This window comes from Ruditapes philippinarum, unplaced genomic scaffold (assembly GCF_026571515.1).
Source record: "Ruditapes philippinarum isolate M1 unplaced genomic scaffold, ASM2657151v2 ctg5941_1_1_1_1, whole genome shotgun sequence".
Taxonomy (NCBI): domain Eukaryota; kingdom Metazoa; phylum Mollusca; class Bivalvia; order Venerida; family Veneridae; genus Ruditapes; species Ruditapes philippinarum.
In genome coordinates, this window is record NW_026854283.1 from 19959 (window position 1) to 44485 (window position 24527).

General features: G+C 32.6%; 1 protein-coding gene across 1 annotated transcript in view; it reads left to right on the forward strand.

Annotated features, from left to right (window-relative positions):
• Positions 1 to 1202: 1202 nt before the first annotated feature.
• Positions 1203 to 24527, forward strand: part of LOC132739646 (integrin alpha pat-2-like) — a gene marked incomplete at its 3' end in the record, with an annotated part of 33066 nt that continues 9741 nt past the window's right edge. The window contains 16 exon segments of the mRNA XM_060727398.1: positions 1203 to 1901; positions 5055 to 5188; positions 8414 to 8520; positions 9198 to 9319; positions 10188 to 10287; positions 10974 to 11022; positions 11502 to 11576; positions 12420 to 12517; positions 12689 to 12748; positions 13194 to 13385; positions 14122 to 14257; positions 14878 to 14991; positions 20582 to 20662; positions 21386 to 21604; positions 23016 to 23173; positions 23846 to 23992. Of these exon segments, the coding sequence (XP_060583381.1) occupies positions 1678 to 1901; positions 5055 to 5188; positions 8414 to 8520; positions 9198 to 9319; positions 10188 to 10287; positions 10974 to 11022; positions 11502 to 11576; positions 12420 to 12517; positions 12689 to 12748; positions 13194 to 13385; positions 14122 to 14257; positions 14878 to 14991; positions 20582 to 20662; positions 21386 to 21604; positions 23016 to 23173; positions 23846 to 23992 (2016 nt within the window).

The following is a 24527-nucleotide window of genomic DNA, read 5'->3' on the forward strand; positions in this document are numbered from 1 at the left end:
ATGATTGCCCAAATACTGGATATACGATATGTGGATTATTTGATACTTTGATTAGTTTATATGAAAATAAGTTATATTATAAACATAACTTAACATTATTGAAACGGATTTAATTTAGTTACTAACAATAAGAAATGAATATAAACAATCTACATTAAGATAGTTAAATAGAAATAACAATTTTGACACGCGCACCGTGCCATTAATTTCACTCATTGAGTATATTTGACTTTAATATAAAGGTTATATCTACTTCACGTTGCCTATTTTAAAAAAAAAAGACAAAACTGAATTTTTGAAAAAAAAGTTACTGAGAGAAAGAAAACCTGAACAAACGTTTGATTTTATTTTTACCCCACACAGATCGCAAAATGGCACGTGGTACAAACACCGTGTACTTAAAGTGTAATTTTAAGTACAGTGTAAAAGTATGCATTAAAGTTTCAATTTGCAGTTACCATAGTGACGCTAATGTAAATGTCAGATTCATTAAAACTCTACAATATGCATTAGGAAATGAGCCGCGTCACGACAAAACCAACATAATGGGTTTGCGACCAGCATGGATCCAGATCAGCCTGCGCATCCGCGCAGTCTGATCGGGATCCATACTGTTCGCTATCAGTTTCTCTACTTGTAATAGGGTTTGTAAGCGAACAGCATGGATCCTGATCAGACTGCGCGGATGCGCAGGCTGGTCTGGATCCATGCTGGTCGCAAACCCATTAAGTTGGTTTTGTCATGACGCGGCTCAAATAATGAGTGGTGATAACAGTTTTGATTTTATTATTACTACTTCATGTTACTAAAAAAACAGGAAAATAATTATGCATGCGACATGAACAAACAAGCATAATATAACACGATTTATATATGATGTGATGGTCAGAGAATAATACATTTCCTCCTTCCTTTATCCAGAATGAGTGCTTAAAGTGATTATGCATTAACCAATATACATGTATATCGTGCGTTTTTTAGGGGAAAACCAAAAACGGGTAAAGCAAATTTGCTTTGAAAAAAGGGTCAATATACACAGTAAAATAACAGTTAAACTACTTTTTTTCGTTTTTTTTTTCTTCATTTATTTGTTTATTTAATCGTGTTTGTGAAACATGAGAAGTAACGCTCAAGTAGAACTACACTTTAGCATTGTTTAGGCGAAGGACTACTATTACAAAGTACGCATTTGACTGGTCAAAATGACTCAATATGAAAATACAAGCGGATCGGAAGTAAAGATAAACTGAATAGTGAAGCTTGTTTAAGATATGTAAAAAACGGAAATAAGGTCTCCTTAAAGGATGTTGAACGGAAATAGGTTTAAACCTAATATCAAGTAAAGTTAATCATTTTACTAGTATAACTATGTAGTGCGAGCATACATACATTGTACATGTTTTGAGCAACTTATAAGTAGATTTCTGATAACAAAAACGGTGCATATATGGGTGTTAAACGGATATAACACGAAATTTATGGATTTTATTACAATTAAACACTGAATACTTTGGATAATCCTTACTTATGATATTATTATTTTTCTAATAAAAATGGTAAAGTTTCGTTGACAATATAAAAATATTCTTCTGGACTGTACATTTATATAAACTAAGAAATAATAAATAAATAGTAGTTCTTGAATTAAAAAAAAAAAGGAAAATATTTGTGTTTAAAATGGCTCGTGACACATGTTATGACAACGTGCTTAATGTGCTTAAGTACGGTTGCCTTGTGCTCTTTGCTATACAAGTTGGGGTTGTTTTGAGTTATAACATTGAAGCTAATCCGAAAAAAGTCGGAAAAGCTGAAGGTGAAAAGGATTCCCAATTTGGATACACCGTTGCAATTATTCGTAAACCGGGTTGGACCACTGGAGATAAAAGCTTTCATGATAAAGAGTAAGTATTGTCATCTTATTTAACACCGTGTATAGCCATTAACGCAGGAATGTGCAAATAACGCAGGAATTGTGCAAAAGTAACGCAGAATCGTGCAATTTAGTGGCTAAAACGAGCACCGCGATAAGTAAATGGACCTATATTTTTTATTGTACACTAAATTGGAAGAAATGAGTTAGCGCATACGGTTGCTGAGACATTATACTTTCAACATTATCAAAAATATTTTCATGATAATGTTTATTTTTCAAGATGATTGAATTTCGTGAAAATGACGACCTGACTAGCGTATTGAGGCGACTTTCAGTTTCGTTGGTATCTTTAAATACAATATCGTACATATAACTTTATGATTTTTTTTATTTTCGGTGTACCTGAGACATTTTCCAATCTACTCGTGCCATATTACATTAAATGTAGCAAATAAAACGCAATTGAGTGCACTTTTACGAGGTAGCGCCGAATTCGTGAATGAAGCACTAAAGCAACGGTGGTTATCTGATTTAAATTAGCTACTTCATATCTTACCAGCTTCCTTCTATTGTTATACGATACGAAAAATGTCTGGGGTATACAGAATATGAAAAAATAAGGTTTAAATGTGTTAAATGTACATATTTATTTGACGAAACACAAAAGACACCTTCAAAACGGTAATCAGGTTGTCTTTCTCACGAATTATCTAAGAAAGTAAACAAATTCCTGAAAAAAATGTAATGCTGGTTAAAGTATAATGTAGTAGTAGCCGTATGCGCTAATTTATTTCTTTAAATTTGATTTAGTATAAAATATTTTGGTTCGTTTACTTACAGTGTTATGCGTTGCACAGATCCGGCGTTACTTTTCCGATAATTGCAAATTCTTGCGTTACTAGTGAGCGCCTCTTTTGTTAAAGTTAATTAGCATAATTATACTAAAGAAATATTAAATCATGATACAAGTATTACAAATAGCCCTACGCATGCATTGATATACCATAACCAGTACAGAACGTCTTAATTAAGCATTAACAGTCGTTGTTGTTTTTTTGTGTTTTTTTTTATCAGAAAATTTATAAAGTCATATTTTGAAAAGCAGTTATTAACGCCCCCCCCCCCCCCACCAAAAAAAACAACAACAAGAAAAATCACAAAAAATAACAAAAAATAAACAACAAAAATTATGAAAGAATTATAATTTGTAACCTTCACGAATATCGGGTGATGTCTGCAAAATATCATCACTCGACATTACAACCCTACTTAAAATAGCAGCGTACTATTTGGTTCCGGGAAAAAAACTACGTAAAATATTCATGTCGATTATGTTATTTATCTCATATCCACCATATGACTACAGGAACAAGGCAATTTTACCGTTTATAAATAGTATACAATGTATTATATTTCATAACATATTGCATGTGTAACAATAAGTAATAGTTACAGTATATGAAGAAACGAGTTAGTTACGAGGAAGTCTAGAATTGTAACACATACTTTACCAACTCATTTTTCTTATTATTAACAGAAATAAAAACAAATAAGTTGATGAAAACTACAAAAAGGTTTTTTCAAGATTCGAACCTTCGACTTTATGGTCACAAATCCGCCTTATGTACAACTTGGTCATAAGACAGAATTTATTGGTATAAATATCGAGATCTATAGTGTCTTTAAACTCTTAAAAAATGGTCAAATACAGAAAAGGCCGGGTGGCATTTGTGGCTGTAATGTTACGAAAAACATTTACCACTTAGCATTTATGTCGAAAATCTAACTCAGTCGGTAAACAGGAAGTGAGAGACAGACCTGCAATCGAATCCCACAGTGTGTGACCACGTATCAATGCTGTATGCCAAATTTCAAAGACTGTGATAAGTAGTTGCTGAGAAAATTGTTACGAAAATTTCCTACCATTGACCATTAATGTTGAAAATTTTAGCTAAGTCGGTAAACAGGAAGTGGATGAGCGACAGACGTGAAATCGAATCCCACAGTGTGTGACCACGTGTCAATGCTGTATGCCAAATATCAATTTTAAGACTGTGATAAGTAGTTGCTGAGAAAACTGTTACAAAAAAATTTCCCGCCCGCCCGCCTGACGTTCACCATACTATATCCCTGGTTTGCAACTGTGCAACCCGACAAAAAAAAACATAAAAAACAAGGAAACAAACAAAAGAAAAACTCCTTAAAATTAATGAGTCTCAGGTCAATATTGCACCACAATACACAATCCTTTATTTTTTTCGCGAAAAAGTATTTCTGCAACCGCATCTTTCCCCGAAACGAATTAAGTCACGTGATTCTCTGTGATAAGTATGTATTATGTAGGTTGGCATTTTTCTGATTTTTATCCCAATCAATGATGCTGTGGTGTCATAAAAGAATGGTTTATTGATTGTTCAAAACTTGTAATGACCACGACATCAAGCTGTTTTTAGTTTAGTTATTAAACTTGATTCACAGAAAAACCATAACCATTACAAGCTGGAAATCAAGAGGAATTACAGCGCAACATCGCTTAGAAAGTGTTGGTTTTTCTTAAAGAGTTTAATGGGATATTCATATCATCGTCAATATAATGTGTTTTAAAGTCCATAATCTTGTCAAATTTATCTGCTTTAAATCGTTCATATAAAATCCTACTGCAAAAACATAATAGTATGATTAATTGAAACGTGGAAATACATGTATCTAATTAATTGTGTGCCTTGTAAAGAATGGTATCTAAATATTACATTACAAAGCAGATAAACGACAAATCTCAAGCATTTAGTCCAAGCAAAATAAAAAGCATACATGTATAAGTGCATGTATAAGAACGTTTAATATTTTTTCAAGTGTTATTTTTATAAAAAAAATACTTTCCTTTCTTGCGGCCAAAGTAGTGCCGTTTGACAACGGCCACACATGATCTATTTACAGACATGTACTAATCTTCTTTTCCACATAATTATTTTAGTTTCTGAATAATTAGCTAGAATGACTAAAATGCTTTTTCAATGCTTAAAATGATTAAAAAATTGACCTAGTAATACTGTTTGCACACACCACATGTCATGTAATTGAAAGTTTGCATTTATTTCGTAAATCTCATATTTTTGTCTATGTACATGTATGCATTTGAGTTACAAAAAAAATGTACTGTTCTGTTCTCTTTTTTCTCCAGACTTTTGGTAGGGGCGCCAAATTTAACCTACAAAAAAATCATCGGCCATGGTCAGGCAACTCGATGTATGACACCGACAAGTGAGAATATCACCTGCACTTCCCTTGACCTCGAGGATCCTTCAAACTTGTGTGGTAAGTGGTAGGCTTTTCATGTTCTCAGGTATACATGTTTGATAAAGATAAGATAAGATAGTCAAGTTCGAATCTTTTTTCTTATTAAGAATGACACCGATGCCATTCCATCAGTAACATTATTTCGTTATGATATAGCTACTTGTCAAGCATTCTAATAATAATAATAATAATAATAATAATAGTAATAATAATATCTTTATTTAAAGAAGGTTACACATTTAGAACATACAATAGCAATCATATATATCTTATTTCCAATGTGGCCTTCTGAAATAGAAAACAACAACAACAGGACATGCATAGGTAGAAAAATGAATGTATAATATGTAGTTTTTAGCAAAAGACAACTCATATACTTGCGAAAGGCACTCAATAATTTGTTTAAACATATACGTATATTGCATCATTCGTTCGTTCGTTCATTCGTTTGTTCATTTATTCATTCATTCATTCCTTCATTCATTCACTCATGAAAGTACCATCCAAGTTAGACAAATATAAGTAATATTTATATGCTAATGTCTTGCCATCGCCAAAGATGATAGATATTTTGACATATCTGACAAAATGACATTAATGTCCACTTATTGTGAGGTAGTTGTGTAAAAGAAAATACAACTGGCCCTCCACGTTAGGTATTTACGTCTACATATAAAATAACTAATTAATGCCTTTTTAAAAGTGGAAAGCCGTTAATATATTTTTGCTAAATATATAAAATTGAAAAAAAGAAATATAATAGCCGACAAAGTTGCATCATATCAATGAAACAATCATAATGGACTCACACTAACAAATGCGAGTTTTAAATTTAAGAAATAGCTATAACAAAAACGGTTTGTTATCTCAGAATGTTACAATCATACTGTTTTTTGGTTATCTGACACAAAGAAAATATTGTTATTTGAAAATGTATACATTATGTATACACAAGTATTTTTGTTAGTATTAGATAGTTCTATGTAATTAATGTATAATAAGTATTGACACTTCCTATCATCTATCTATACTCGAGATCCTGAAAATATGTAACTAGAAAGGACGTCTTCAATAGATGGATACTTCAAGGAAGAATAAAACTAGCTTATAGTATTATAAACATTATCCAATAAATTTAAAATGCAGGCAGTCATTTTCTCCGCTAAGCAAGCGATTATCAATCTCGCTTTGGCATCTTCAGATGAATTTTTTGCTTAAAAGTCATTTTACAACACTTTTTCACCACCATACATTTATGATAATTATGTTTTACCGACATAGAATAAAAAACAAACATATTTTCTTTACTCAACTATAGCTAGACACTATGTAAATGTTGAACGATGGTGATATTCACGAAGATTTTGGGACTTTCTACAAAAATATGGCAGATATATATAGCTAAAGTTGCATAGGGCAATGTCAAATTGAATCTTGAACGGCACTAAAATTGGCATACATAATTAAGTACATTATAAATATGCGGAAGAAAAGTAGAATTACTAAATAATATTCATCATCAAGAACCTGGTATTATTGTCAAGTATATCTGGTCATATACAGTGTTATTATGAACTTAATATAAAAAATAATGTCACTGTTTATGAAAAGAAAACCAACCTAATGAAAAACAACAACTGGTACAAAGATTTTGATCTAAAAATAGATTTTGATCTAAAAAAAAAATAGATTTTGATCTAAAAATAGATTTTGATCTAAAAATAGATTTTGATTAATCAATATCGTCTCTAAAGACCATTGTATAGACAAGAAATAGCCTGAATCACACTTAATTCTCATAAAATGAATCATTAAACAACAACGGTCATAAAAAGAGAACATTAAGATCATCACTGAGTAAAGCCATCCGGTCAGCTCAGATACAGTGTTTGACAGCGACTCGGGCGACCCAGACTCGATCCCCGGACGATGCAGGTCACTTGTCATTGATCTTAAAATCGTTTCTAAGGTCATTCGCACAATACCTCTGCTCTGTTATGTACAGAAGTTTCAGCTCTTGCTAAAGTTGAGGCAACAAGTAGTTAGTAACCTACTTGACAGCATTACCAGGAACAATGCTGTGCCAGAACTGTGCTATGGTAAATTCAATGCGATTAGGAGTGAAAACTACCAACACAATAACCACTTTGAGAAGTTTTCATTTAAAAGTGGTCTGTATCGGAGATTTAATGTATATTTCCTCAAAGGACTATTACGATTTAAGATGAAAACGCATTATTTAATAATGCATAAAGTATATAAACCAAGTGATCTTGTTCTTTTTCTTTCTTTTTTTTTTAAATCAATTAACCATATTAGTCTGAATTATGATATATACTTGAACATTTAAAATCACTTTTATTACGTGCCGTTTATCTCTACAATGTCACACGGAGGATAAAACAAGTGCGTTTCCGGTTTTCCCCACACAGTAACATACTTTTACACTTGACACTACTCTAGCGCCCCCTATTCTACAAAGAATGTGTGTGAAAAATCAAATAATTAATAAAAGAAAAAGGAAGCGATATTGACTATTTCTAAATCCATTTTCAATTTATATTGCACAGGATAATAATAATAATAATAATAATAATAATAATAATAATAATAATAATAATAATGATAATAATAATAATAATAATGATGATGATGATGATGATGTGGCGATAATGATGATGATGATGATGATGATGATGATGATGATGATGGTGGTGGTGGTGGTGGCGGTCATGATGGTGATGGTGGTGGCGGTGGTGATGATGATGATGATGAAAATAATGATGATAAAAAAAACAATAATAACAATAAAAAGTCGCACTGTACAAAACATATTTCTAATATTTTTACTCATTCAATCTCATTCAATCTTATAGATTATGACAAATGTCATTCAAATACATGTTTGTTTGCTTTTTTTAACAACTGAGAATCTTGTTGAAATAGCTAGGCTTGAATTTAAAGGCACATTATGTGTCGCAATAAATGTTCTTTAATATAGTTTAATTTCCTTCTTTGGAAAATTATAACGTTTTAATAATGGTTTTCTAGCATGATGCATGCTTATCACCTGAAGTGAGGATCACTAAATATCAAATGCAATAATTTTATTTTTGTCTCGACGAATACAAATTTGACTTAATTAAATGTTCTATTCTTGAAAATTTAATTATATTAAAAAAAGTTTAAAGGTGGCTTTATTCCAAACTTACTAAATGTTGTTGTTGTTTTTTTCACTTTTAGAAAAATTAAAGAAAACCAAAACTGACTGTACATTTGAAAGCAGACTTGGAGCGACAATAGAAGTAAACCGAAAGTATAATAAAAATAATAGAGCCGATATGGTTACTGTAAGTGTTTAAAATTACTGTATGTCGATGAGTCTTCTCAAACTTTGCAGTTTGCAATATTTAAGAATCCTTGCAAATGGTTTAAGGGTTTACAAGGAGGAATGCAAAGGAGTTTTGTTTCTTTACATACACAAATATCGGCGAACCATTCCGCATTAATAAGAATCTTTAAGAAAAGATATGGAAAAATGCAATTGGCTCGGATCACATTTGTCACACCGGTGTTAGAATGGTATTTGTGTTGTGTGCAACACATGTGATAACAGAACATATGAGCCGCGTCATGACAAAACCAACATAATGGGTTTGCGACCAACATGGATCCAGACCAGCCTGCGCATCCGCGCAGTCTGATCAGGATCCATGCTGTTCGCTATCAGTTTCTCTACTTGTTATAGAGTTTGTAAGCGAACAGCATGGATCCTGATCAGACTGCGCGGATGCGCAGGCTGGTCTGGATCCATGCTGGTCGCAAACCCATTATGTTGGTTTTGTTATGACGCGGCTCATATGTCATAGGTGTGACGAATGCAAAGATGCGACATACGTATTCCGTGCTTATTAAGCTTAACAAGGCCAGTCTTGACATTATTACTGATTGATTATTCGTATTAATCATATAGTTAATGCCGATCAAGAGGATGATTAAACGTAGTAATGAAACTCGTCTTTTTCAGGTTTGTGCCCCTGGTTGGAAAAACGTTTACCCCGAGATAGCCCCTGATAAATACCAGAATTATATGCCTGGTATGTGCTTGAGAATGAGAGATCAACTTACAGTGCAGTCATGTGATCGACCGTAAGCACAATTTTATCCTAAATAGCACGTTAAAACTAACTGACTCTTATGCCTTCAGTTGTCTGTTGCATATTATTTCTTAATCGCAAATTAACATGTATTTATCAATTTAGCATGTAAACATGTATTGCCCGGTCAACAGCATTGTGTTTACAACATACTTTTTCTAAGTTAGATACAGCATTATTATTTAATAACAATAAATAAATAAATAAAATAAATTAAGTAATTAATTAATTAATTGGGGAAAAATTGAAAGTTAGATACAGCATTATTATTTAATTGTAATAATAATAATAAAAATAACGTTAATTAATTAATTAATTAATTAATTAATCAATTAAGGACATTACCAATGAAAATCAGTTTAAGGCTAAACTTAAAACAAACTTGTTTGGACTGTTTTCCAACTAGAGTTGTAGATTGGCTGTGCCATCGAGACTGGGTTTGGGAGTGTATATAGTCTTAATCTTTTAATTATTAAACTTTGAAAATATCTGGTATCATATTTGCTATTAAATTTGGCATTATTTAGTAAATAAATACCTACAATAATTATATAATTAAAATGAAACACTTTTTTCTTCCATTAGGGATCTGCGAGATTAATAAAAATATTAAAAAAGAAAAGAAAGAAAGAAAATATTAAAAAGTTGCTCTTTCTGGGGTTTGAACCCACGCCCCTCATTTCAATACACTTTACAGTGTTTCTAGCTTATTTGAATACTTTTCAAAGTGGAGATATTGCATTAGGGGTGTACTACCTTAAATTTTATCAAGTGAAATGAATTTTTGTCCTTTAGGGTGGTCGTTTTAAACAGAGTATCATTTAAGATATATTCAGTACATTTATATTTATTCTCTACAGGTTCTGCTGGCCGTTTTGGCCAGGCAATAATGAAACATCTTTTAAAGGGAGACCACAATATACCTACGCAGAAGGTGGAATGTCGGCCACATATACCAAGGTATACATATCGCGATTCATGTATGAAACTACAAATTTGTTACATATTATGGCGTTATAATACATTGCTGAGTACAGTACTAAATTCTTTAGGGAAAATAAAAAGCTGCCGAAAACTATATTGGACCGATATAAGTTTTTGAGATGTGTACGATCCAATAAAATCAATATTGTTCTCAACCATGTGTACAACCTATATTTAATGATCATTTTTGACATAAGTTTGTTACTTTTAAATTACTACAAGGATATGATATGGATTTTGGATTCTCCAAAGAATAAAAACGGGGCAAGATAGCGTGTGATTTGATATGAACCTTTTGAACTCTGGAAATTGAAACGATCCTATATAAGGGTCTGATATGGATTTGATATGAATTTCTTACTCTGGAAATGAAAAAGAGGCTTAATTGCAATTAGTGATTTCTGTTGGAAACATCGCTTGGTGCAAATACTGTAAATGCGTTTATTATATTTTACAAGGTGTGAAATTAAACTTTATTACTGTTTTTAGATTTAAACACGATTATACTTAAATAAAAATAAAAATAAATTTGTCGTAGTTTTAAACAAATTGAAATATGCAGACGATGTAAAACATTCTATTTGATATAGTAATAACAGAAAAAAATGGATCTATCTAGTATCTAAATTTATCATAACTTTGAAAGCTTTTTCCTATTACAGGATGGACTCGGGGACATTATTGGTGCTCCCGGGGCTGATGATTGGCGAGGTAAATAAAGATTTATTAAAATTCCTTATTTTAATTAAGTCTAAATAATTATAAAGTTGTTTCTTGTAACAGAAAAAAATGATAAAACTTTCTTACCTTATCTTAACTTTTCTCATTTAGTCATTTAACACCAATTATCTATTAATCGTTTTTATGTGTTTTTCTTGGGGGCGGGGGGTGGTATTTGAATGAAAATCGTTGCAACGCTTTTCATTTTCTGGTCAATTTGCGTAATAAAAATATCCCTTGTAAGCGAGTTTAGCAAATGGTCAGAAATTTCGCGCACGGGTTATTTTTTTAGCCCTCCATACAGTAAAACAAAAGTCTTGATTATATTTGATAATATTTTTGATCCATTTATGTCAAAAATTCTGTGTGGAGTCCCTTAAATGAGATTATTTATCAATTATTAATTCACCATGAACCAGTCTGTAATTTATCATCCAGATTAATCAATTGTTCATAAATCATATTTTCAGGTGCGTTTAAATCGTATCTAAAGGATTGGACGGCCCGGCTGAGTTTTGATTACACTACAAACACGATGTACTTCGGTAGGTAGTACATAATTAAATGAGCCGCGTCATGACAAAACCAACATAATGGGTTTGCGACCAGCATGGATCCAGACCAGACTGCGCATCCGCGCAGTCTGATCAGGATCCATGCTGTTCGCTTACCAACTCTATTACAAGTAGAGAAACTGATAGCGAACAGCATTGATCCTGATCAGACAGCGCGGACGCGCAGGCTGGTCTGGATCCATGCTGGTCGCAAACCCATTATGTTGGTTTTGTCGTGACACGGCCCAAATTATAAGAGCAAGTTTTTAAACTTGTTTGTACGCTTTTAAACTGAAATATCAAAATATTAAGACTATAGAAACACACGTAAGATTGATAGATTTAACACTTGTACAACAGACGTGATAAAAAAATGCCCCTTACTGCAGTATAGTGGTTGGTTCGATTCCGGGCCGGGTCTTCGGATTCCTTCATGAGATGAAGCAAATAACCAATTATTCAGGACTTTTGTATATAATTTAGTGTTTATATACTTTTTTTAGAAATCATATGAATTTCAAGTGATTACTAGTTAACACAATTTTACTATTCCATGCTCATGCCTGGTAAGCAACAGAGCTACACTTTGTCGGAGATGTATGATAAATCGTCCTATCGTAACTTCCGAGTTAGTTCATGATACCAACTCTAAGTGTCAAAAAATTAAAGTGTTGTCATATTTGTTTTTATTTTTTTATTTATCTGCGTTATATACGTTATATACACATTTTTTTAAAACACTAGTGTCAAAGCAACACGCACATGGCTTTATTGGTTATTTCATATTATTCAAACGTATATATATTTGATATAAATAAAACATTTTTACATCAGGATATGCTTTGGCTGTTGGAAAGTTTTGGAAAGGTGAAATGGTTATATCTGGAGCCCCTAACTGGAATGATCCGAAAAGCACGGGACATTTCGGAAAGGTAACAAATCACTTTTCTTTTTGAGTGTATGTAAATTTAGGGATGAAATCCACCTGTGTTATACGGCTGTTTTCTGTTAATTTAGAAATATCGTTTGATTTTATAAAAGTTTAAGATTGGATTTTGTGGCAAAATGTGTACTTAATTGATTATATTTGTTTTAATTATCAGGTTTATCTGTATATTGGAAATGACCTAGAATATCAGCTAGATTTTGGCATCCCAGCAACTGTAAGTGTTTTTAATGCTTCAAGATAAGACGGAATTGCATTTGATATATACTGGTGTGTATTTAGGTGTGTCATTTGACTCACGCATGTCTATGAAGTATTAGGTATATATATTTTATAAATAGACAGCGCTCAAAGTCACTGATGGCATACCGATGTAATAATTGAAGTTTTCGATATGCAATAGCACAACGAATGTTGTTTAGGGTTATACTGGTTTGAGGCAGTCGTATGTTTGGATGCCTAGCCGTCTGTGTGGCCCCTTGCTTGTGATGACATCTTTTTTGTTTGCATTTTCTTTATCACATTCAGTGATAAAGTTTCAGTTTATCTTTTTTAAAAACAAAGTTCTTGCTATCAAAAATAAACAAATAAATGATTTTATTTATAATGTTTCTACAATCTATCAATCAATATAATGTTTACATTCTGTTTCAAACAAATAGCCATGTCCCGACCAAGATAACCTGGATTTAAGAGAATTAATTGACAAAGAACAAACTGGTACCAAGTTTGGCGCAGCACTCGCTGCTGTTGACGTCACAGGTGACGGATATGACGAACTATTTGTTGGTGCCCCGTTCTACACTGGTGACAATCCGGAAGAGGGACGTGTTTTCGTTTATAGTTCGTCAAGAGTATGTCTATTGTAGAAATAAGTATTTAGCAATGTCATATTGTGGTTAATGTGGCTCAATATTGGACCTTTGTCAACTCACAAAATAGGCCTCAATGGCCGAGGGACAAATTCGCTGGCTTCTAATTACTTTCTACTTTCCCTAACTAGCTGCGTGTTCGATTCCCAGCCTAGGAATTTGAATTGTTGGTGGTTCTACTTAGCAGCAAGCTCTTGAATGTAATGATTCAAAAGGGGCATTACGTTTGTTTTCATGAAATGAAGCTGGAAATACCTATTCAGTGTCAAAACGCTTATTTGAAAAAAAAGACTATTTGAAGCTGAAAAGTCTACGATGTGACTGTAGAGACACCAGTTACATTTGTCCCCTCTTGCGCTAATTGTAGGTCATAAATATTTAAGGGCTATGTATTGCTTTCAAATTCGCTCCTCTAAGTCCAAAGTGCATTCGAGATCACTTCACAGTGTTAACTTTTGTATTGGCTGTTCATTTAGCAAGAAGCTCGAGCACATTATTGTTCTTTCTCATAAGGAATATGTTTTAAGGACTATTATTTCTTTCTCTTTAATCGTCGACCAATTCAACGGACGTGTTCTGCTTTTTCTTGACATTATTTTATTTTTATTATAAGGCAAAAAGAGACTTAAATGTCGATATAATTATTTAACAGTGAACGTGTAACTTGTTCGACAATTTTGTGTTAAACACATGTTAATTTTTCTGGGTTTTTTTCCAGGACACCAGTATCTGTGGTCCAATAGGAATTCTTTCAGGTGGTGTTAAGGTACCTTCATTAAAGGATAAATCTTCTTTTGCTCGGTTTGGTGCAGCCATCGCATCTATGGGTGACCTTGACCTTGACGGTTATAATGGTAACTTAAGATTTTAATTTTTGACAGATTTGTTTTCGATAGTTATTTCTAAACTAAAAAATAACGCTGAAATTCTCTTCAGGTGTTTGGCCTTAATGCCAGATTATATTGTTTGAGTATGAAGGTAAGTACGTACATGTATTTAGGTTGTGTGTAGGTAGGGAGGTAGGTAGGGTGGTAGGTTGGTGAAAGGGTGGGTGGGTAGGTATTGGATCGGTTGGTCGGTTGTAAGTGCATGTGGCTTTATGGTGGGGAGGTAGGTACGAAGCTAGGTTAGGCTATAGTTAGGAGCATATAAATGCTAGAAATAAGGTAAATAGGTTTGTTTACTTAAAAATTGCTCTGTTTTGAATTCAGAGACACCAATGTTTAATCTTAGTGAATTATATGTCAAAATATTATGAATTTGCTGCCAAAAGTCATACAAAATTTCATTTAAAATGATCGCTATAAAAACTATTAAAGTTTTTATCACCTTTTAGATACAAGAAAATCATGCTTTAATGAGGGAATGGTTCACAATTTCAAAACCTGTGAGACAAAAAAAAATGTATCATTTAATATTTATAATAATACTCAGTACCTACATGTATATGCACGTAATGACCTTTATTTTACAGATGTAGCAATCGGAGCACCCTACGAAGATGATGGAGCAGGTGCCATATATATCTACCCAGGCATTGGAGAGTGTAAATGCGAAATGAATGACCATTTCACCCAAAGGATAGCTGGTAAATAACATGAACACTCTTCAATCTAAAAATACTGTTGCACATTTTCTTATATCAATTATTCCTGATGCCATCATTTATACATGTATCACAGACTTACGAATTTATTCATTTATTCCTGATATCAAATAAAAAATAATAATTCAATGATATCAAATGACGTGCATTTTGTAATATACAAAGAAAACTCTTTCTTTATGCGGATTGTTAAACTATTTTATTATAGCTAAAATCAGTATTCGTTCATAATTGCAATGTGCTTACCACATATCACGCTTTTAAAGTCACTTCCTGATGTACCACGTGACAATATCACTTGACCGTCATAACATAACAAACAAAATAAAAAAAAAACACTTGTATTGTGATAAATGTCAAGTTGTGCCAGTTAACTGATATTTAAAGATGCATGTCATTCCTTTCTAAGAAAGAAAATGCGTTGTTAAAACAGTGCGGCAATCGGTTTAAATAAATAGTTCACTTCAAGTGGTGTTTTATCTTTAATATCAATGCATTAAGATTTTTAAATACCGTCTTGACCAAACAATACAGTTTCAATTACGGAAGATATATGTCTCCTGCTGACTAATTTTTGATATTTATTTCACTAGGAATTTAATTTCCACAAAGACATAGTGTCAAGTAGAGTTGTTGTTTTATTATAAAGCTTCCGTGAAATCGTGTGGAGTAGTTTTTATAGTTATAAAGTTTCCATAAATTAATCATACATGTCTTGTAAAAGAATAAATAAAAAAATATCTTATTTATGAAGAGTGGGTGTGGTCATATTCATGTACATGTATACCATCCAAGCCACGCACCGACTGCCTGTGGTTTATTGTACCAAACAATAGTTTTATCACTAAATATACTGTGCTCCTCTTAGTTCACGGTACCTAACGCTTTAAAACTGTCATATGCTGTAACATTTAGGTATTGTTTTACTATATGACACAAGGAAACAACAATATATTCAATCCAAATTAGTTTTAATGGGTCAGATGTAGACCATGTGTCGGCCATTTTGAAAACAGTATGTCATCATTTAAATCGCGGTAAATGGTGTTACACTATAGTTTTTTCATGTTTCAGTTAAAATTTCTACAGGGTATACTGCTCAATTTTAAATATCAAAACTATTTTTACTTTGTGACTCAAAATTTATTTTTTCAACAAACAAGAACATTTAGAAAATGATGATTGTTTCCAACATACGCAAAAATTTTATGGACTATTGTAGCTTTTTGCAGAAATTTGTAAAATGTTGTTCTGTTTAACGTAAAAATCTAAAGATTTAAAATATTTTGCATAAAAATTTGTTGTTTAGATGTACGAATAAATTATATCAATTCTGACAAATTTTTACACTAGTCACATTTCCGTGAACTAAGTGATGACACGGAATTAGTGATGTTGAGTATATTTGATAACTTCTCAGATAATTAAGCTATAATGCTGATTTTGTCATACAAACACAAAATTACAGACCAGTACAAGTCATCTATATGCAAAAGTGGGAAGTAAATAGGTCTCAAACATCCAATGCTAAGTGTTAAAAAATGGCTGAAGAAAAAACTATCCATTGTTAAGTGTACAAAAAAGTATTAAAAGATAATTTTACTCGTATCAAGTCACTTCCTGAAAAGTAATGTAAAACAATGAAGGAAACCATCCACAAACCGAAGTACGTTGGGAGATGGCAAAGTATTCAAGTACCACAGTTTATAACCAAGGCTATTTATCGGTTACAATAAGTTAGGCTATTTATCAGTATGGTAACTATAACCTAGGCTTTTTATCAGTATCCGTAATTATAACCTAGGTTATTTATTAGTATCGATAACTATAACCTAGGTTCTTTATCAGTATCGGTAACTATAACCTAGGCGCCAATGAAATAAAGATTGCATGTATTACTTTGAGGAACTAGAATGCTATTCGGTAAAGTACATGTAACTTAACAGGACCGAAAAGCACTCGATATATCTATTTTCCTAAATACTCGTAATAATAATCATAGAATATTTATAAAAATGACTTTTCTGAAAGATTTTGATCTAATAAATCGATTGGTAACACTTTCAAACCAATAAAAAAAAGTTGTCATATGTTTTTATGAGAACTTTGAGTGCTTTCTGGTTTTTCGGTGCTATTCTGTGCTTTCCGGTTTTTCTATGCACACTCGGTAACTGTAACCGAGGCTATTTTTCAGTGTCATAACTGTATGGAACAAGTTGTAAATATTTAAATTATTGCAATACAAACAAAACACGATTAAGCCACATGTTATCGGTGTGGGATCTATAATACGTTAGCCCATTCAAAATGCATGTAAATACAATGTGAGAGTTGTTTGATTTTGCATTGACCTGTACCTTGAATAGGTTTAAGTATATGTATGTAGCATTGAGGGTCCATGGGGGAGGGAGGGGGGTATCTTGGGGGACAGAGCTTGGTCCCGCGTAGATAAGCTGTGGATGAAACTATAATATTCATAAAATCATTGAAAAAAAAGTACCTACTTACATGTTTCAAATGACGTCATCATAACAGCATCAGCTTGAAATTACTGCATCTTGATCCATTCACTACACTTACTTTGATAGGGTTAAAATCGTCAACAAAACACTGCTTGGTTGCAAACGATATAAATCCGTAAAAACACTTTCTGTAGCTAACTTAAAGATCCCACTTGGATTTGACAAACACGCAACACTACAGTACTGCAGTTCTGTATAACTCGTGAATCTTATTAACCTTCAGAATGTATGTAATCACTTCAATCGACACAAAACTCAAAAAAATCAAATACATAATCAATGTAAATCTTAATATTCTTATAAACTTCATTTTTTCTTGTTTTTTATAAAGAAAAAACAACAACAAAAACAATCGTCCGTCCGATAATTAGGCAAATGTCATTGCCTGGCTATATGAAATAGTCATCATTTAATGTTAATTTCAGACTATAAATAACACGGAGGCAATCATTACGTCATTTAAAATGCTACATTTGAAAAGTTTTAGCCAAAAAATTCATGTTTTTTAAAATCTGAACTGTAAGTATTTCTTATTTATGTATTTTGATTATATTTTATGTTTGGCTTTTTACGAGGGGTGTATCTCGCTTACGAAAAATGAACATGTTTTGCATAGATGGCTGTGTAAACTCGCAATTGATACAATTCATGTGTTTTCAATATTGACAATATTGCAATACAATAACAAATAAACCAAAGATTATCGGCGTTGACCAAACCCTAACCTCAGTGTACCACTCCCCCCCCCCCCACACACACACACACACTCTCCAGGACCCTCTATACTACCCTACTATACTTCAATACATTATTGCAATATTAGAATTGTTTGATTTTGTATTGACATGTATGTTGAATGGGTTTAAGTTCCACATTTCTAACTGTGGATTAAAAAACTTTATCGTCGGATGCCCTTAATTCGTCCCTGTCCTAGAGTCGAACCCCTTACTGCGTATGTAAGAAAGTATTAATAAAGAAAACAGTTGTATATTTTTATACACCAAAGTAAATTTAATGTATCTACAAAATTTCTTTATCATAGAACGATTGGATCATAAGGAAGTGTAGTGTATCAAACTAGCGCTGTAAAATGCTTTAGGAACCGAATCATGGCCACCCGAGGATATACTTTAATCATAAAAGCATTGAAACACAAAGGAAAAAAAAGTACCTACTTACATGTCTCTTATGACGTCAGCATTACATCAACAGCTTTGAAATTACCGCATCTGTATCCATTCACTACAATCACTTTGTGAAAGTTAAATCGTCAACAAAATACTGCTAATTAGTTCCAAATGATATAAATCCGTAAAAACACTTTCTGTAGCTAACTAAAAGATCCAACTTGGATTTGACAAACACGCAACACAACTGCAGTACTGTTTAAGTTGTGAATCTTATTAACCTTCAGAATGTATGTAATCACTTCAATCGACACAAAACTCTATAAATTCAAATCCATAATCAATGTAAATCTGAATATTCTTATAAACTTCATTTTCATTTGTTTTTTATAAAGAAAAACAACAACAAAAAACAGTCATCCGTCTGATAATTGGGAAAATGGCATTACCTGGCTATATGAAATAGTCATCATTTAATGTTAATTTCAGACTATAAATAACACGGAGGCAATCATTACGTCATTTAAAATGCTACATTAAAAGAACGAAAGTTTTAGCCAATAATTCCATATAATTTTAAAATCTGAACTGTAAGTATTTCTTACGTATTATGTATTTTGATTATTTTTATGTTTTTGGCTATTTACTAGGGGTGTACAGATAGGAATGCAATTAGTCCATTATCTCGCTTTTAACCACGTTTTGCACGGAACATGTTTTGTATGACAATTGATACAATACATGTGTAAATCAGTTGAGTCTAGCTTTGACAATAGCTCGATTAACGTTATCTACCCGTGTATACTAAAGCAAAAAACGTTTCTTTTCACTGACATAAACGTCCTATATTAAGAAATGCTATATTCTTGTTATAAAGGCGAAAGACATATTTAATGAAATATGTCGTGTTTATGGGGGCAATAAACTTGGTTTTTCATCTGTCACACGGTGGTGTAAGAAATTTAAAAGTGGTGTGGATAAAAGATGCACCTCATGCACACCGTCCGAAAACTGCAACTTTGCCAAAGATGGTTGAACAGGTAAAGGATTTGATTGCTACTGATTAGGTCTATAGCTAAATGCGTTGGCATCTCTGTAGGAGCCGTCTCATACAATTTTCAGACGTCAATTAAAAATAAAAAGGATAAATGCCAGATGGATACCCCATCTCCTTACAAAAGAGCAAAAAACTTGCTCGAAATAATTGTTTCAACAGTTCCCTAAATACAACACTCGATCTTTCGCATATATCATCACTGGCGATGAGACGTTGGCCCAAGTGAAAGATACATTACAAAATATGGGCAACCAAATAAAGTCAAGGACCTTGTCTAGCAAAACGCACCACGGGCGTCAAAAAGGCCATGTTTATAATTTTCTTTACCAATCAAGGTCCTGCTATTCAAATTGCCGTACCAAAGGTTAAGTCTGTAAATGCCAAGTTTTACAAAGGCAAGGTCCTTTATAGATTGAAGAAATATTTCCAAAACCGTCGACCAGCAACTTGTCTCCGTGGTCTCAGGTTCCTCACCCTCCTTATTCGCCAGATCTTGTCCCTTGTGACTTATTCCTATATCCGAGGCTCAAAAAAACCTCCTTACTAGAAGAAAATATCAAACGCGAAAAAATCTCGGTTCGGCTTTTTCCAGTGTCTGGACAATATACATCGGAAAAGATTTTTAAAAAAAACGCATTTAAAAAGAAATGGATTAAAAGACTAAAACTTTTTTTATATCACATGGTAGTGAGTTTTTAATTATTTTGGCACTGTTTGTTAAGCACTACTGAAAATTGACCCACTTGCATTCCTATTTGAACACCCCTTGTACTGTTATTTTAAAAAAATAATTGCTGTATATATACTATATGATTGTATCATATATATTGCACTGTGCGAATTATTTTATTCAATTTGATTAACAGGTCGTGATCTTGACATTGGTTTACGATCATTTGGCTGGAGCATGTACGGTGATGAAGACATTGATGACAATTCTTTCCCAGGTATCTTTAAACTATGTAATATTATACTGTCTAGGAATTGTATTTTGTACTGTTTTGATACCACAAAATTCCTCATCATTTGTGGCTGTGATGTTGTTTGTGCTTTTATTTATACCTACCGCCGGGACAGGTTTATTTAATCTGTTTTGAACAAGAAAAAACATATTTCAACATAAATTATAAAAGACGTCTATAATGATACAAGCTGAAATATGATTTTTTCTTCTTTCAAAACAGCTTTAAATGAAGTTTTATTGATACATATGACAAAGAATATGTCCTGTGATTGACAAATATACAATTTTTTTTTACCTCCACACCCAAAGTGTCTATGTTGAGGGCAGACTCATGGTACATTTTCAGTGGCGTCGCTCGGCCTAGATTTCTGTGTACATCGACTTTTAGCTATAGGTGTGATTAGGGCATGTTTTTTTCTACGCTTTGGGTTGTGAGAGGTACGCTTTTTACTATGTTTAATACAATTACTATGTTATGGGGATAATATTAGGAATTGTTGTAAGACATTTGTTTTCACCTTCTAGGTAAAAAATGTATACTGTAGTCTGCTTGGCCTTTATTAAGCTATGTTACTATTTTAAATTTTTTTTTTGATTTTTTTTTTTGTAATTTTAAAAATAAATAGAATGCAAAGATATTTAAGAAAAAGAAACCCCTTAATGGAAGGTTACATCTATAACAGTATACCCTTATTTTTGTCAACAGATTTCGTTGTTGGAGCGTACGAGTCAGACACTGCGTTAGTGTTTAGAGGGAGGCCAATAGTCAATGTTTTCGTTGAAATTGAAATGACTCCAAATCCAATACCTTTAAACGGTTCCCTCTTAGCCTGTTCCGCTGATAAAGAAACTCTCTGCTTCACTGTAATAGCCAAGTTCCGCTTTGAATCGGTCGGGAGTAGGAAAGGAAAAGTGGACAATGTCTGTAAGTTCATGAAGCATGATATAAGCAGTGTCTACATGTCTATTCTAGGATTCGAAAACCAGGGGGGATTTTTATCTAAGTGAGAATTTGTTACATTTGTTAATGTTTTTCCTTTCTCTATGTAAAATTTGCCCCTGCCTCTGAAAAAATAGGGGGGGGGGGTTCAAAAATATGAGTGTATGCCCACATCCCCTCTCCTAGAATAGACACTGATATAAGTTTTATGTTAAAAAATTGAAGGTGTGAAATTCAATAAATAATTACGCTAATAGTTTCAAGTATCACACATAACAACATACCACGGAAACATTTAACATATATGCTGTTGGTAAGTGTGAATTCCGAAATTAAACATATGAGCCACGATACGACAAAACCATCATAGTGCGTTTGCGATCAGCATGGATCCAGACCAGCCTGCGCATCCGCGCAGTCTGATCAGGATCCATGCTGTTCGCTATCAGTTTCTCTACTTGTAATAGAGTTGGTAAGCGAACAGCATGGATCCTGATCAGACTTCACGGATCCATGCTGGTCGCAAACGCACTATGTTGGTTTTGTCGTGACGCGGCTCATATGTATCTAGCAGATGATAAAGTGTTCTAGAACAAAATTATACTATTCATCATAAAATTGATCATACTAATTCACTTAGAGCGTTATCAACATTTTTTATTTCAAGCAATATGTTATAAAAATATTAAATTGATACATTTCTATAGTATTTTATGAAAAATTGAAATAATTTTGGAAACTGTGACAATAATTGTAGACCAATTAACTTTAACTACATTTAGTGAAAATAATTGCATTATTGTCCATGTATAAACCTTTTTTTTTGCACAGTTGATATATAAATGAACAATCCCTATCTATCTGCCTTAATATATATATATTAAATCAATTAATGTTTATATTATTATTATTATTACTACTACTACTATTATTATTATTTGGTTGTTTCTACGTTGCATTAACACAGCTTAGGTCATACGGCGACTTTCCAGCTTTCCTGGTCGAAAAACGACCTACGTTGTTCCTCCGCACGAACTGGAACCTGAGTAGAACCACCGACGTTTCGTAAGCTAGCTGGATAGCTTTCTCACATGAAAGAATCCAAAGTTCCTGGCGGGGTTCGAACCCACAGCAGTGAGGGGCAGATGGTTTGAAGTCCTTGACTTTAACCACACAGCCACCCATGTTAGGGAGATAAAACAGATATCAGTTATAGAGTCAACCTTGATCGTCTCACCAGCATCAATATAGGAATCCTTTTTTTAAAAACTGGAAACAAACATAAAAAAACATTTTATTTATTTATTTATTTACTTATTTATTTATTTATTCATTAATTCATTTATTCATTCACTTTTTATTATTTATTCATTTATATATATATTTATTTACACAGACCTTAAATGGACACTGGATTCTGACACTTTACATAAGAGCAAAGAAGGATGGAGTAGAGTTTCATTTAGATATTTTGATAAACAGGACATTATTACAGAGAATATTACACTCTCTGGACCCAGTGTACACAATAAAACGTATATAATGGACGTGAAGGTAATGTCTTTATTTACTATATAGATATAATTGTTTCCTATATGAGACGATTGCTTTATAATCGCTTACTATATATTTTGTTTTATCACCTTAATCATTGATTTTTATCAGGGGAGAGAACTAGAACATTACGTTTTCTTAAGTCTAAACAGATTACTCGCCCTTCGGGAATATGATGTCACATTAGGCTGTATATTAATTAAAACATTTACGTGTGGTATAATTAAATGAGATAAGAAAATCACCTAGCATTTTATTACCCGAAATTATGTTGTATAACTTTATTTAAACAAATGAACACCACTCAAGAATAAAAAAATAAAAACATAAAATTTGATATTCTTTCATTGATTAAATAAATCAAGAATAATAAAGATATATATCCAGAATTAAAAGGACTATTTTTCTGTGAATTTTTGGTTCGATTTGTATGGTGGTTAATTTATGCCATGGCACCCTTATTTGAAAACACAAAAATACGACGAAGTGATCACTCTGTCGTATTTTCGTGCTTTCGTGATTTCGCCTGGCGCTCCGCGGAACCAAAGTACGACAAAGTGCTCACTTTGTTGTATTTTCGTGCTTTCTTTGGGCGGCTGGCGGTGCAAAATTCTACATGACACAAATCAGGCACCATGGATTTAAGTAAAACAATCTTTGGACGCTTTTCAGAGGTATAGAGGAAAACCAGAACCGAAGGATGCCTGGACGAATGTTCGTATGGAAGGACGTTTTGAGCTTATACCTTCTAGTGAAGACAATTTTGATGTTCTTGATCCGATCCTTTCAAAAGACGTTAACACGCTAATCTTGGAAGATGTAAATGTTTACATTGTTACTTTATTATACATGTACCTTAATCGTTAAGAATCAAAAGAATCGATATTTGATAGAAAAGTGACTTTTAAAAATGTAGCTTTCATTTTATTTACATCATGTAACTTTTTAAAATGCATATTTTGTTTCTTTGTACCGTAGTCATAGCAAAAATGACAGGTTTACTATTTTATCTTTTTAATTTTGTTTCGTTTTACATCCGGTCGACACTGTAAGGTTATATGACGGCAACTTTGCAGCTTTACCGATGGCGGAATATCTCATGTGACCCTCCGTGCATTATTTCAAACTCCTCGCAGCGGTTACTTCCCCTGATCTGTACAGTAACCACTGCCACCACAAGTAAATTCGGTCGAATATAGCCGGATATATTTTTTTCACTTTTAATTTTAAAATAGAATACTTTATATCATTTTAGTTTTCTTTCGTTAAATAGTTATGCTTAATGTACAAGAAAGTAAAAAAAATATTCGTATAAAAATTATTTTGTAAACATAACGTAAGATATTTTCACTGT